General features: G+C 33.7%; 1 protein-coding gene across 2 annotated transcripts in view; it reads left to right on the top strand.

Annotated features, from left to right (window-relative positions):
* The window catches only part of CUL5 (cullin 5), a 96,492-nt gene that overhangs the window by 69,041 nt on the left and 10,535 nt on the right, over positions 1-16,916 (top strand). For both annotated transcript variants that reach the window (XM_082843965.1, XM_082843966.1), the window contains 3 exons: positions 1,361-1,425; positions 12,789-12,921; positions 13,961-14,092. In XM_082843965.1, coding sequence (XP_082700091.1) covers positions 1,361-1,425; positions 12,789-12,921; positions 13,961-14,092 — 330 coding nt within the window. The remainder of the gene's footprint in view (positions 1-1,360; positions 1,426-12,788; positions 12,922-13,960; positions 14,093-16,916) is intronic.

Raw genomic sequence — 16,916 nt, 5'->3', positions numbered from 1 at the left:
AAAAGAATAGACTGAAGGGGGCAAGAGAGGAAGCAAGGAAATGGGTTAAGAATCGATTTAAGTAATTCAGTTAAGTAATGATGGAAGCTCTGCCCAGAACGATAGTAGGTGAAGGTAGTCAAAAGTGGTTGGATTTTGATTATATTGTAAAACTAGGCTGTACAGGACTTGCTAATGGAATCAGATGTCGAATGTGATAGAAAGATATCAGTCAAGGATGACACTCAGAATTTTGTTCTGATCCATTAGAAGTATATGCTTGCTGAGATGAGGGAAGATGAAGACTTTGTGAGAAGCAGGTTTTGGGGAGATGGTTGAAGAGAGATTAGGAACTCAGTTCTGGACAAGTTAACTTTGAAATGCTTGTTAAACATCCATATGGCAACATCAAATCTGGAGCTTAAGGGAGGGGACGGGCCTGCAAAAATAAATCTGGGAGCTTCAGCATATAGATGGTTTTTAAAGCACTGACAGTGGCTATGATCTCCAGAGTAAGAGTGAAGATAGCAAAGAGAAGAGATCCAAGGACTGGTCTGGGGCATTTTAAAATTAGTTATCATAACGATAAGGAACCAGCCATCTTTCCTGAGGAGAGAGGCGAATGAGTGGAATGACCAGGAGAGTGCTGTGCTAGAAAACAAGTGGAAAAAGCACTTTCCAGGAGGAGGGCAGGATCTGCTGTTTTAAAATGCTGCTGATAGGTCAGATAAGATGGGGATTAACCATTGTCTTCAGCAACATGGAGGTTGACAAGAATGATTGGTTGGAGTAGTAGTGTGAAAGCCTGTTTAGAACAGTTTCAGATAAGAATGGTAGTAGAGAAATTAGCGACAGTGAGTTAGATAATTCTTCTAGGAGTTTAGCTTAGAGAGAGAGAAATATGGGGCAGTAGCTGAAGGTGGACAAAGCCAAGAGAGAGTTTTTAAGATTTAAAGAATAATATGTATGCATATTGAGGCTGTAGAAATAATGGAGGGGGGAAAAATTGATGATACAGGAGAAAAAGGAGGGAATTCTGATTACTTTGGTTTTCTCAGTGAATTAGGAAGCCACATCATCAGCTGAGAGTATGCATGGGAGAGGAAATACTGGAGGTTTGAAGAGAAAGGAGGTGGTATGAAAATGTTTTCTAGGAGAATGTGTGGACAAGAGAAAATGTTATGGTTGTCAGGCAGCATTAATACCTCACTTGAGAATAATGATAATCATGACATGAGAAAGAGCATGTTGAAATCATTGACTTGGCCAGATACATCATTAAAAATAAAAACTAATTTGTATTTTATGTATTTTTAGAATTATAATTATCTATTTTAAGTATTAAAAATAATGTTCGTATCTTATTTTATATTATTTGTAGGCATATAAAGCAGTTGTTAATGATGCTACCATATTTAAACTTGAATTACCTTTGAAGCAGAAAGGGTAAGTCTTTTAAATCATATGTTTACAATTTTTACATTAAAATTCTTAAATTTTTTGGAGTGTATTATATGTTATTGGATATGCAAAGTGCCCTGTTTCCCTAATCCTATCAGGTTTGTTTTTCATTTTTTTAACTTTTATGATTTTTGCCACCTTTGATTATTAAAAATTCTGTCTTGATTTTAAATTTTATATTATCTCCTCTATGACCAAAGAATGTTGACCTTATTTTTTTAAGTAAAAAACGTTTTGTTCTTAATCTTTTTGAATCTCTTCTTGATTTTTCCCTCCTCGTTATTCACCAAAGTTATTTTATAACCTACAAAAGCATAGAATATGACTCTATTCACCATAATGATTTTAAGGGAAATCAATTTTAATGTAAATTTTTATATATTTTTTTAAGTTGATCTCTCATTGGTGAGATCTCAATCTCAAGTAAGATAGATTTATTTGTGCTACTATTACAGAAAATCTGAAAATGAAAAGTTAATGAAATATTAATTAATCTGAGCTAGTTATAGTATCTTCAGAGTTGTACTAAGTAGTGCTAAAGGTTAATTGGAAAAACTTCTTTCTTAATCTTAAATAAATTTTATACACTATGCTAAAATATTCAAAAATAGCATTTCTCAAGAAGGAAAAGTAATTGTTCAGGGCTTTGTTGTTTTTTTTTAAAAATCATTTTCATTTTGTATTTTTTTGAACTGTGTAAGTTATTTGAGTGCCATCACAGTGGAAGACACCTACCTGGGTCATACAGTTTTATTGGCATTGTTTAGAAGGGCATTTATTGTGTTCTCTTTATAAATATGAAACATATAACACTACATCTTGGAGATCTCTTCATGTGAATACATAAAGGTCTTACTTATTCTCCACTACTCCCAGCATTTTTTAATGAAAATATTCAAACTGAAGAGTAAAGTCACTCTGTTGCTTTATTTATATGTATATGTATCTTTATATGTATATTTATATATATATATGTATATTTATTTATATGTATCTCCCTATACATCCATCAGTCAACTTTTAAATGCATTTCAAAAGAAGTTGCAAGCATCAGTAAACTTTGCTCCCTAAACACTTTAGCATGCAGTCATTAATTGAATTTTGTGTTTGTTTTGAGGTAAAATTTACCTACAGTCATATCCATAAATCATATCTTAGGTGTATAATTTTGTCAGATTTGACAAATGCCTACATCCCTATTAAGATACGCAATATCTTCATCATCCTTGAGAATTACCTTATGTCCATTCCCAATCAGTTCCACCTCCTTCCAGAAGGCAACTATTGTTCTGATTATTTCAACATAGGTTAGTTTTGCCTGATCTAGGACTACATATAAATGGAATTCATACAATATGTACTTTTTGTGTACAGCTTTTTTCAACTCAGCATAGTGTTTTTAAGATTTATCCATGTTTTTTTGTATCACAGTGGTTTGCTTTCCAAAGTGGTTGTACTGTTTTACACTCCCACCAGCAAAGTATAAGAATACCACTTAATCCGTGTTCTCGCCAGTGTTTAGTGTTGTCATTTTAATTTTAGTCATTCTGGATGTATGTAGTATTATCTCAGTATAGTTTTGATTCCCATTTCCCTCATGTCTATTGATATTGAACACTTTTTTGGTATTTTTGGTAGTCTTATTTTCTTTAAAAAGTGTTCAGATTTTTTGCCTGTTTTTTTTCTATTGGGTTGTTCCTTTTTAGTAGTGAGCTGTGAGTCCTTATATATTCTGTATGTAGGTCCTTTGTAAGATATATGCTTTTCTTTTGTGGATTTTGCTTTCTATGTTTTGTCTAGGAAACCTTTGTCTACCTCTGACACTAGGACAAGATAACCTTCTGTTTTCTTCTAGAAGCTTTATAATTTTTAGCTTTCATATTTACATTTAAGAGCCACCTTAAATTGATATTTGCATATAGTGTAAGTTAGGGATTAACTTTCATTTTTTTCTTTTCTGTATGGATAGCAAGTGGTTTCATCACCATTTGTTGGAAATACTTCCCATTCCCTACTGGGTTGCTTTAGTGTCTTATGTGAAAAATCAAGTGACTTAAAAATATGTATGTTTTTCTGGACTTTCTATTCTATTCCATTGAATTAAATGGGTATCCTTTGGCCATTACAAACAGCCATGATTAATATAGTTCTGCAGTAAGTCTTTAAGTCAGCTGGTATAACTTTGTTCTTTTTTTTCCTTGAGTGCTTTTGATATTCTGGTATTTTGCTAGTATATAAAAATATGGTTGATTTTTGTATATTGATCTTACCTCCTGTTACCTTATTAAAGTTATTAGTTCTAGTAGTTCTTTTTTAGATTTCTTGAGATTTTCTATGTAAAAAATCATGTAATCTTTGAATAAGGCAGCTTTATTTCTTCCTTTCTCATCTTTATACCAGTTATTTCTTTTTCTGGACTGATGCACTGGCTAGGATCATAAGTACAGTATTGAACAGAAGTAGTGAGAGTGGGCATCCTTGCCTTTTTTGGCAAGCTTAGGGGAAAAGCCTTAATATTTTGTCATTAAGTACAAAGTTAGGTGAGGGTTTTTCATAGATGCCTTTAATTGGGTTTTTTTTAATTCCTAATTTGCTGAAAGTTTGATAATGAATGGGTGTTGACTTATTAAATGCTTTTTCTGTCTTAAAATGACCAGAAGGTTTTTCTTCCTTATTCTTTTGATGTGGTGAAATACATTGATTTGGGGGAGGGGTGTGGGGAGATAGAAGAGAGATTTATTTAAAGGAATTGGCTTATGTAATTGTGGGGGCTGGCAAATCCAAAGTTTGTAGGGCAGGCTAGCAGGCTGGAAATTCTTGGGCAGGAATTATTATACATCTTTGGGCAGAATTTCTTCTCAGAAAGAAACCTGAGGGAAACCTCAGTTCTGCTTTTTAATTTTTATTTTATATTGGAGTATAGTTGATTTACAATGTTGTGTTAGTTTCAGGTGTACAGCAAAGTGATTAAGTTATACATATACATATATCCATTCTTTTTCAGACTTTTTTCCCATTTAGGTTATTACAGAATATTGAGTAGAGTTCCCTGTGCTATAGAGTGGGTCCTGTTGATTATTTATATATATGTATGTGTGTGTGTGTATATATATATATATATATATATATATACACCATATATATATGGTAGTGTGTATATGTTAATCCTAAACACCTGATTTCCCCCCACACACAATTTCCCCTTTCATAACCGTGTTTTTGAAGTCTGTGAGTCTCTTTGTTTTATAAATAAGTTTGATTAATTTTTTTTAGATTTCACATGTAAGTGATATCATATAATATTTGTCTGACTTACTTCACTTAATATGATAATTTCTAGGTCCATCCATGTTGCTGCAAATGGCATTATTTCATTCTTTGTTATGGCTGAGTAATATTTCATTGTATATATATACCACATCTTCTTTATCCATTCCTGATGGACATTTAGGTTTCTTCCATGTCCTGGCTATTGTAAATAGTGCTGCAATGAACATTGGGGTCCATGTATCTTTTCAAATTATGGTTTTCTCTGGACATATGCCCAAGAGTGGGATTGCTGGGTCATGTGGTAGCTCTATTTTTAGTTTTTCAAGGAGCCTCCATACTGTTCTCCATAGTGGTTGTATCAATTTACATTCCCACCAACAGTGCAAGAGGGTTCCCTTTTCTCCACACCCTCTCCAGTATTTATTGTTTGTAGACTTTTTGATGATGGCCATTCTGACTGGTGACATTGTATTTTTGATTTGCATTTCTCTAATAATTAGCAATGTTGAGCATTTTTTCATGTGTTTTTTGGCCATCTGTATGTCTTTTTTGGAGAAATGTCTGTTTAGATCTTCTGCCCATTTTTTGATTGGGTTGTTTGTTTTTTTTGATATTGAGCTTCATGAGCTGTTTGTATATTTTAGAGATTAATCCCTTGTCAAGTCACTTCATTTGCAAATATTTTCTCCCATTCTGTGGATTGTCTTTTCATTTTGTTTATGGTTTCCTTTGCTATGTAAAAGTTTTTAAGTTTAATTAGGTCCCATTTGTTTATTTTTGTTTTTATTTTCATTACTCTAGAAGGTAGATCCAAAAAAGATATTGCTGCAATTTATGTCAAACAGTGTTCTGCCTGTGTTTTCCTCTAAGAGTTTTATAGTGTCCAGTCTTACATTTAGGTCTTTAATCCATTTGGAGTTTATTTTTGTGTATGGTGTTAGAGAGTGTTCTAATTTCATTTTTTTACATGTAGCTGTCCAGTTTTCCCAGCACCATTTATTGAAGAGACTGTCTTTCCTCCATTGTATATTCTTGCCTCCTTTGTCATAGATTAATTGACCATAGGTGCATGGGTTTATTTCTGGGCTTTCTATCCTGCTCCATGGATCTATATTTCTGTTTTCGTGCCAGTACCAGACTGTTTTGATGACTGTAGCTTTGTAATATAGTCTGAAGTCAGGGAGCCTGATTCCTTCAGTTCCGTTTTTCTTCTTCAGGATACATTGATTTTTTTTTAAGAAAACATTTAACCAAGGTTGAATTCTTGGGATAAATTCTACTTGGTCGTGCTGTATTATTCTCTTTATATATTCCTGGATTTAATTTGCCAGTGTTTTGTTAAATATTTTTTGTCTATATTTGTGGATTTACCATTTTCTTTCTGGCCTTTGTGCCTTGTACACTTTTCATTTTTTTTGATATTTGTCCTTTTCTGGTTTCAGGATTATGCTGGCCTCAAAAAGTATTGAGAGTTATTCCCTCCTTTTGTATGTTTTAAAAGAATTAGTTTAATTGACATTACTTCTTCCTTAAATGTTTGGTAGAATTCATTAGTAAAACCATTTGGGTCGGGAGTTTTCTCTGTGGGCAGGTACTGATCACAAGTTCGATTTCTTTAATAGATACAGGCTTTTCAAAATTTTAAATTTAATCTAGTTGTAGTTTTGGTGAAGTGGTGCTTTACAAGGAATCTTTTCTTCTCAGTTGTCGAAATAATGTACATGTAGTTGTAAGTTTATTATCCTTTTCTCTTTGGAAATACATTAAAACTTTTTTTTCTGGAACCATTTGAGAGTAAGTTGCTCATTATTCCAAGTACACTAGTGTATATTTTCTACAAATATAATCACAATACAACTATCAAAGTCAGAAAATTGTCTTTGATGCATAATAACCATCTACTCCTCAGATCCCTTTAAATTTATTGATAATGTTGTATTTTTTATAGCAGAAGGATCCATCGCAGAATCATGTGTTGCATTTAGTTCTTATATTCCTATTTCTTTGGTGTGGAACTGTCTCTCTTCTGACTCTCATTATCTTGACATTTTGAAGATTACAGTCCAATTATTTTGTAGGATGTCCCTTAGTGTGAGTTAATCTGATGTTTTTTATGATTAGATTCAGGTTTGCATCTTTGGCAGAAGTGAAAGTTTATTATTCTCATTGAATCTTTTTTTTGGCCATGCCACATGGCTTGCTGGATCCTAGTTCTCTGACCAGGGATTGAACCTGGGCCCTCAGCAGTGATAGCATGGAGTCATAACCCCTGGACCACCAGGGACTTCTGTCATTGCATCTTATGTGAGTGAGGGTGCATGATTTTGATTTATCCCAGTACTGATTTAGTTTAGTTTGATTACCTAATTAAGTTGGTGTATGCCAGACTTATCCACTCATTCTTTTTCTTTTTGTAATTAAGTATTTTTTGACAGGTACTTTAAAACTGTAAAGATCCCATCATTGCTCATTAAATTTTCAATTCGTACATTGATTTATCATCTCAGTATGAACTCATAGTTTACTATTTTTATTCAATGGGTTATAATTTACTTTTTTTTTTGGTGGGGGTGGTGGGTTGCTGTGCTGCATGGATTACAGGATCTCAGTTCCCTGACCAGGGATTGAACCCAGGCCACAGCAGTGAAACCACCAAATCCTAACCACTAGACCACCAGGGAACTCCCATAATTTACTTTTATTCTTTGTTTTGAGTTTTAGATTATCCTAGATTTCACTAATGGGAGCTGGTTTCTGGGTCCTTTTAAAGTAAATTCTTCTTTCTTTTTGGGATGTGAAGATTTCCGGATTCATTTTGTACTTTCCCTTGCCTTAGCCTCAGGGTTAGCCATTTTTTCACAGAGCTCTAGTTGCTTTTAGTGGACGTTGGTATTTAGTGGACAAAATCTGTTGCTAGGTGTATTAATTGCTATTGTGGTGTCACTGCTCCTAGAGCCTCTCAGTGGACAAGCTAAAGGTACACATATGCATTTGCAACTACAGTACCTGGCCTTGTTTCTTTGTGGATGCATTCCTCACCCTGCTGAGGCTCTGACTCCCCAGACTGGGCCACCCCCTACATGAATGCCTTCCTCATCCAACTGGAGCCTTAATGCCTCCCGTTGTACCTTCTCCTTGCATGGACACCCTCCTTACCTATTTGGTCTCTTCTCTCATACTCCATACATGGCCACTCCTTCATGTCAACACACCCCTTAACTGTTTGGTCTTTGATGCCTGGATGCTAGGCCTTTCTAGTGGCTCTGACACCTCATGCAAAGTTGCAGACCTGCAAGGATGGCTCTTTTACTCTGCTTGGGCTTTCATGTCCTTGGTTAAGTTTATTTCTAGGTATGTTTTTCTTTTGGATGTTATTATAAATGAAATTGTTTATATAATTTCCTTTTGGATTGTTCATTGCTGGCGTATGAAAACGCAACTGATTCTTGTGTGTTGATCTTGTACCCTGCAACTTTGCTAATAAATTCAATCATTGGCTCTAGTAGCTTTTCTGTGGATTCTTTAATACTTTATGTATAGAAGGTCATGACATCTGTGAATAGAGATACTTTTACTTCTTTCTTTCCAATTTGGATGTCTTTATTTTTCTTGCCTAATTGCTCTAACTAGAACTTCTAGCTCTAGATAGAACTTCTAGCACAGTGATGAACAGCAGTGGTGAATGTTGACATCCTTGTCTTATTCCTGATTAATATGTTAGCTGTAGTTTTTTTCATAACTTTGTTATTCTTAATAGCAGCATGGTGTTATGTCTGGTACATATAGCATAGTTTATTTAATTGATCCTTTATTTCTACACTAAGTATTTTCTGATACTTTGCTATTACTAACAATAGTGCTCCAGTGAATAATATTGTACAGTTGCCATTTTATATGTTTCTACAGTCTAAATTCCCAGAAGTGGGGATTACTTTCTCTTTATTTTTTTTTATTCTAAGGTGACCAGGTCCTGTCTTTAGCTCCAGATTAAGTAGAAAATTTCTGTGGAATAAAATGAGTATTATTAGATGATTCAGGCAGCAGAACATGAGTGTTGTAGCTATTGGAGGTGGTAGAGGTAATGTTCTAGAAGAATAAAGCTGCTAGTATCATCCAGGTTATTTGGGAGAGTCACTTCTGAGGAGGAATATAGTAGTTCATGGTGAGCCAGTGCTTCCACTGAGAACAATCAGGGAAATCAGGTAAATTTAGGAAATAGTCATTTTAATATTATCAAAGAGCTACAGAAGCAACTAGAACAAAATAATGAAAGTTATAGAAATGAGAGAGAACCTTCAGAAGTTAGCTGATGCTTTGTAGCTGTGTTTCCCTGAAAAAAAGTAACTGAGAATCTAGGTTTCACTCAGGCTGAGCAGTACTGCTGGGGGACAGTAGAGCTTTTGGTGGTCACACAGGACTGGAATGACAAAACTCAACTAGGATCTCAAGTGAAAGCCCAGGAAGGACATTCCTTAGATTCAGTGGGTAACCAGAGGTAGACTGATTCTTACCAAAACTACAACCCATCCTTGAACCAAAATAGTTTGATTGGATTAAAGTGATCAGCCTCTGCCATAGCAGAACAAAGGGTGAACACACATTCTTAATGGAAGATAAACTAGTCTGGTGCCTCTGTGATTCTTTTTTTTTTTTTTAATTGAAGTACAGTTAATTTACAATGTTCTGTTAATTTCAGGTATACAGCAAAGTGATTAAGTTATACATTTATATTTTTTTCAGATTCTTTTTTCCTGTAGGTTATTACAAAATATTGAGTATAGTTTCCTGTGCTATGTAGTAGATCCTTGTTGGTTATCTGTTTTATATATAATAATGTGTATATGTTAATCCTAAACTCCTAATTTATCCCTCTCCCCCTTCATGATTCTTTTATATGCAGTGCGTAGTATTCAGTACATTACTAGTCCTGTGATGGCAGAGAAATTTATGGTCAACTAAGAGAAAAATAATTTCAGAAGCAGACTCTCAGGTGATCCCACTATTGGAGTTAGTAGATAAGGACTTTAAAATAATTAAAATTAATAACTTAACCACAGTGATATATCACTCACGCCCACTAGGATGGCTAAAATTAAAAAGACATTAACAAGTGTTGGTGAAGATGCGGAGAGAGATTGGGACCATTATAGTTGGTACACAGCTACTGTGGTAACACTTTTGTAGTTTCTCAAGAAGTTTAACATAAAGTTAACATGTGACCCATCAGCTCCACTCCTGGGTATATACCCAAAAGAAATGAAAACATATATCTACTCAAAAACTTGTACATAAATGTTCATAGCAGCATTATTCTTAATAGCCAAAAAATGGAAACAACCCAAATGTCCATTATCTGATGATGGAAAGCAAAATGCGGTATATCTATGTGATAGAATTTTATTTAGTCATAAAAGGAAAGAAATTCTGATACATGCTACAACTTGAGTGAAACCTTGAGACGTGAAATAAGCCAGACACAAAAGGACAAATTTTTTATGATTACATTTATATGAAGTATCTAGGATAGGCAAATTTATTGATACAGAAAAGTAGAATAGACGTTACCAGGAACTGGGGATAGGAGGGAATGGAAGGTTATTGTTTAATGAGTACAGGGTTTCTGTTTAGGATAATGAATAAGTTCTGGACATAGATAGTGATGATATTTGCAGAACATTGTGAATGTACTTAAGGCCACTGAATTGTACACTTAAAATGGCTAATATGCTAAATCTTTTGACCATGATAAAAGGATAATTTTTTGAAGGAATGAATGGATATGTGCTATGATCTGGATGAATCATAAAAACATTATGCTAAGTAAGAGATACCAGTCACAAAAGGTCACATATTGTATGCTTCCATTTATATGAGATGTCCAGAATAAGGAAATCCATAGAGACAGAAAGTCGATTAGTTATAACTAGGGACTGGGAGGGAGGGATAGCTGGAAAATGAGATTTGACTACTAATGAGTATGGGGTTTGTTTTTGGGGTAATGAAAATGTTTAAAATTTTATTTTGATGATAGTTGTACAACCTTGTGAATATACTTTAAAGAAACATTGAATTACACACTTCAGATGGATAAATTGTATGGTATGTGAATTATATCTCAGTAATCTTAAATAGATCATGAATAATAATGAGTAAGTAATACATATTAATAGACAAATAGGTGGAAATTGTTACCTGAGAAAAGGTAAAATATCTATAGCGATATGTAATTGGAATCATAGAGAAAGGAAAAGGAGGCATGAGCTATTGACCAAAATTTTTCCAAATTGCCAAAAGATGCCAACTTATATTCAAGCAACTGTTTGAATCTCAAGCATGATAACTACAAATTAAACCATTCCTAGGTACATCATAGTAAAACAGCTAAAAACTGGAAAAAAACAAAACACAAAAAGCCAGAGATCGGGGGAATGACACAATACCAAAGAAACAACAATAAAAGACTGAAAACTGTCTTCTCAACCTGTTGAATTGGAGGAAGGGAGATAGACTACTGCAGTTATTACAGCAGTTCATATAGAAGCTAGCTCGGTATTGGCAATGTGAATAGATTGGAGGAGATGGATAGATTCTTATGAAGTAAGTTAGTGGTCTTTAGACTTGCTATATCTACCTCGAGGGATACAGAAAGAATTCCCAAGAGTATGCCAGTATAGCTACTTTTAAGGAAATCACTTTCTAAATCCTCAATTTCCACATCTACTTTTTTCTGAAATTGAACCCTCTGGTGGAAGTATTGCAGTTTCTCCTTTCACTTCTCCTTTCCAGAATTACCCTTCCCTATTTTGTAAAGAAAGGCATATCTCTCTTCATTCTTACTATGGTATGTGCCTTGAATTGTAAAATGCCTCCAAGTCGTTTAAGAAAGGAATATTTTGAAATATTGGTATTGTTGTACAGAAAATGAATTTCTAATGACTAGATGTTATATCCTTTTGCAAAATGGTTTCTAATTATTTGCTTTCAACACAATTGATGGCTAATTTGATCCATTATTAAAAAATAACTTTTTTTGTTAGATCAGTATATGTTTTTTTAGCAAATAACTCAGGAGGTGCTCAATGAATTGAGTAACATTATAAGAAAAACTTCTTCTAGTCCTATCTATAAATATGAATAAGATTTTTTAGGTAAAAGACATAAATTTATAAATACAAAAAGTAGAAGTAAAATTGATGATTTCCTGCATTCATAATTGGGAGGGGAAAAAAGTTTCATCCACTTCATAGACAAAATTTTGCATATGCATATGTTTTATACACACACAATATAATTATGTTGTTTTGTTAAGTCGTGTACTTATAATTTGGACAACTCATTTCTGATAACAGTTGAATTTTATATATAAGAAGTTTTAAAATGTTGAATTTAAATTTATTTACATATATAGTTTAGAGAAGTGTGATAAAGAATAAATGAAAGACTTTCAAACATAAAATATGATACACTCGTTTTAAAGTTTTGTTAGGAAAGTGAAATAGAGATGTAAGTTCATTGTTTAAGGAAAGTTTGTTTACAGTTGTTTTTAATGAAGGATGATATATATCATATCACTGTGAAATTTAGGTTACATTGGATATGTCTCAAAGAGTGAAGTAACAGTTTTAACATAAATTGATTGATGTTCTGAATCAGATCGTGAAAAACGGGAGAATGCTACCTGTGTGACATCTTGCAAATAAATCGAACACTGAGTGCTTTAAAAAAAAAGTTTTAAATGTTAACTTATAAATATGCAAGGATTTACACAGTTTTTCAAAACTATTTTAGAAGCATCTTAATAAAATCTTTTAAAGATCATTGACAAAGCTGCCACTAGAGTGAGGCAAGGTGGCACATAGGTTACAAAATACAAGGAGGTCTCACTCTCAGTGTTCTCCAAGTGCACTTATGGGAACCTAAGAGTGAGTGCCTCCCTAAACTATGCACCCTAGATGTAGACTTGCTTACCCTAGTCCCATTGGATCTATACAACATAAGAAATCTGTGAAAAATTGGCTTTAGAAAAAATATTTGCAGATTCAGTCATTTTCATCAACTGCTTTTAATTTCTTTTTTAGGGTGGGATTAAAAACTCAGCCTGAATCAAAATGCCCTGAGCTGCTTGCCAATTACTGTGACATGTTGCTAAGAAAAACGCCATTAAGCAAAAAACTAACCTCTGAAGAGATTGAAGCAAAGCTTAAAGAAGTGGTACATAAAATTTTTTTAATTTGAAATTTTTAAATTATCTTTGAATTTGTGTTTTGCTTATAAGGCTTTCTGTGATAGCCTCAGTTTTTTTTTTTAACGTATATCTCTAAGCAACTAATATTATGAAATTTTACCAGTGCAAGATCTCTATAGAGCAGTTATTTTTCTTACTGAAAATTTTTATTCTGTAGCTACCAGAAAGGGAAATAGTATTTAATTCTTCCCCTTTCTTGATTATTTTTAAAAGTCAGTTAAATTCTAGCTTGTATTAAAGGACAAAAAAAGGGAAAATGGAGCTAGCTGGTAGTATTTGGAATGATATTTGAGAGACCAGGAGTTTTTCACTTCTTTCTTTTTGTGAGAGCCCAAAATAGATAGCCAGGGATAAATGAATGTAGATAAAAAGTTAGTTGCTTTCATATTTATTTGTCTCTGCTTGTTATTGTAATATGATATAAGCCAAGGACATCATATCAAAGAGGAAAAAATTAGTAAGTAAAGATATAGAGAAAGTATAGACAAAGAGGGTTAGAGGGGGGAGTTCCATGGCAGTCCAGTGGTTAAGACTGCTTTCACTGCTGGGCCCAGGTTCAATCCCTGGTCAGGGAACTAAGATCCCATAAGCTGCATGGTGCAGCCAGCAAAGCGGGGCGGGGGGGGTGGGTGGAGTGGGGGGTGGTTAGAGAGAAGATTAGCGTTAGAATAAAGTGAAGAAGAAATGTAGAAGAAAAAAATGGGGACGAACCATTGATTTTCATGTAAAGTTTTATCACACTTTATATTAAATCTCAAAACTTAATGTTTCTAAGAACTAAAAAGTTATTTGGTTACAGTCTCAAATTTGCTAACTTTTGAAGTATTAAAGTATTGTAGTATTTCAGGACTGGTTATTTTTCAGAGATGGGCAATTTACTAAACCTCTCTCTGTATTTGATTATATAAATTTCTGAATTTTGACAATTGGGGATGTAGAAAGGTCTAAATGAGAGGGATGGCTAAGAATGTATGTAAATTGAAAGTAACTTTTTTTTCTGTACAGCTCTTGGTACTTAAATATGTACAAAACAAAGACGTTTTTATGAGATATCACAAAGCTCATTTGACACGACGTCTTATATTAGACATCTCTGCTGATAGTGAAATTGAAGAGAATATGGTAGAGTGGCTAAGAGTAAGTAAAATTTTAAAAAATATTTGGTTTTCTTAAAATAGCACATGTTTCATATGTGTGCTTAAGTAATGCATTTTGTTGATATTGTTAATATTGAAGAAATACGGAACGTTTTAGAAGAATATAGCATCAATTATATAAAATAAAGTATATTTTCTTAATGAAGACTTCTGGTGAAGCACCTTTGCTCTTGCTTTGCTTCTGTTGTTTCACTCTTTTGTATCTCTACTCTCATTTGAACTGACCTTAACTAACGGACAAATCGTTTCATTTTTAAGATGTTTTTAGTACTAAATATTTAACCATAGAGATGTTTGTAAATAAATACATCTATTAAGGAAAAAGAACAAATAGGTAAAAGTTGATGGCTTATTTAGGTTAATTAATGCTAATTATGGCTAAATTCCCATGTTAAAATATTTTACGTCTGTTCCTTTCAGTCCATTTTAATGGAATTTGAGTTATATCAGTATAGCATAAATGAATGTCTTTCATTTATACATATGGTGTTATATATAATATTACATTAATATATGATAATAAAACATCTATTATAATGTGTATAATTATATGTATTTTATATATATTTTTTTCATTTATATGTGTATTTCAAATTAAAGATTTGCAGATAGCCCTGTTTTGCCTGGTAGTGTGGGATAGTAAAAATTACTGTTCAGGTGATCTTAATATTAACAATCACTGGGAAAAAGTACTGCTTTGTGACTTCGAAATTTTTGTCAAAATATTAAAAATCTCTTATTATCTAAGTATATAGGAGAAAGAAAAAATTAGTAAAATTAATATGTATTTAGTACACTGTAATTTAAAACAAACTTTCAGATTTAAAGTGTATTTCTTTGGAAAAAGTGCTATTGCAATTCACATGTCTGATATTGATTGTATCTAGCATATATAAAGAACTCTTACAACTCAACAGTAAAGACAACTCAGTTAAAAATGGGCAAAGAGGGGCTTCCCTGGTGGCGTAGTGGTTGAGAGTCCGCCTGCCGATGCAGGGGACACGGGTTCATGCCCCGGTCCGGGAAGATCCCACATGCCACAGAGCGGCTGGGCCCGTGAGCCATGGCCGCTGAACCTGTGCGTCCGGAGCATGTGCTCCACAACGGGAGAGGCCACAGCAGTGAGATGCCCGTGTACCCCAAAAAAAAAAAAAAAAAAAAAAAGGGCAAAGAATTCGAATAGACATTTCTTCACAAAAGATATATAAATGTCCAATAAGTGTATGCAAAGATGCTCAACATCATTAGTTATTAGGAAAATGCAAATTAAAACCACTGGGATAGCTGAAAATTCAGACAATAACAGATGTTGGTGAGGAAGAGGAGAAATTGGAACCCTCATGCATTGCTGGTAGGAATATAAAATGGTGCAGCCACTTTGGAAAACTGACGGTTCCTCAAAAAGTTAAACATAAAGTTGACCCAGCAGTTCTACTCCTAGGTAATTCCACTCAAGAGAAGTGAAAACATAATGAGCACACAAAAAATTGTACATGAATGTTCACAGCAGCATTATTCATAATAGCCTAATAGTGAAAATAACCCAGAAGATCAGTCAGCTGATAGATAAAATATGGTTTATTCTTATAATGGAGTGTTTTTGGTAATAAAAATAAATGAAGTGCTGATATATGCAACCATATAGATGTACTTTGAAAATATTATGCTAATAAGCAAAGAAGCCAGTTAGACCACATACTATATGATTCCCTAATACAAAGTGTCCACAGTAGCCAAATCTGTAGAGACAAAAAATAAATTAATGGTTTTCAGGTATGGAGGAGTGGGGGAACATGGGGAGTGACTGCTAGTAAGTATGGAGTTTCTTTTGGGGATGATGAAAATGTTCTAAAGTTAGATAGTGGTGATGGTTGCATAACTCTGTAAATACACTGAAACCTGATTAATTGTACACTTTAAAAGGGCAAATTTTGAGGTACGTGATTTATATCTCAACACTGTTACTAAAATGAAGAGTAGTTTGACTAGTACTTGCCTTCTTGTCATGTAACTTACAAGTTACTTAGTGAGCACCTTTTGTATACTTTGAAGAGTTCTCATGCTCTGTAAGTTTGGATCAGCTTCCAAACTTTTGTCTTTTGGTCTTTCAAAGTCGTCAAAGTTTTTGCTGGCATCACTTCCTCTTCTTAATTTTTTTGTCACTACCACTTTTCTCATTTATGTTGATAATTTGCCTTCATTAAGTTCCTTGTACCTGCATGTTTAGACTCTTCAGCATTGGCATTATCAACAAACATTACAACCACAGTTAGCTCTTTCTTCAGAAACTCCATTTATGTTCTATTTTATTTTCATTTCCAACATTATTCCCTTCCTTCCTTCCTTCCTGCCTCCCTCCCTCCCTTCCTTTTCTTTCCTTTCCTTTCCTTTTCTTCTTCTTCTTCTTTTTTTTTTTTTTGGTGTACTTTTATCATCTTTCTTGACAAATACCCTTTCAGTTGTCCGTTTTTGTAAAATGTCATGTGGATTTATCAGTGGAAGACATGAATGCAACAAAGCTACATGCTTTGCTGTCTGTGGGTGAACTGAATAAACAGATGACTAACAGATTTTGGAAGAAATATTGTGATTGGTCAGTGATTTGATGTGCTTTGTTAGTGATTTGTAGATTGAGGAGCTAGAAGTGAAATTTGTGCTTTATGCGTAACTCACGTTTAATATAATGGTAATTGAAAGTTGAACAGTGTTGTTGGGGTACTGGTGTTCTTGTAACTGTACTGTGGTAACTGAAATTCATGCATATTGGAATCATGCACAGAAAGCCAGGATTGCCTGTATATTCT

This window comes from Leucopleurus acutus (genome assembly GCF_964270905.1).
Source record: "Leucopleurus acutus genome assembly, chromosome: 8".
Classification (NCBI taxonomy): Eukaryota; Metazoa; Chordata; class Mammalia; order Artiodactyla; family Delphinidae; genus Leucopleurus; species Leucopleurus acutus.
The sequence above is the reverse complement of the archived record's forward strand: the minus strand, read 5'-3'. Positions and strand labels throughout refer to the sequence as shown.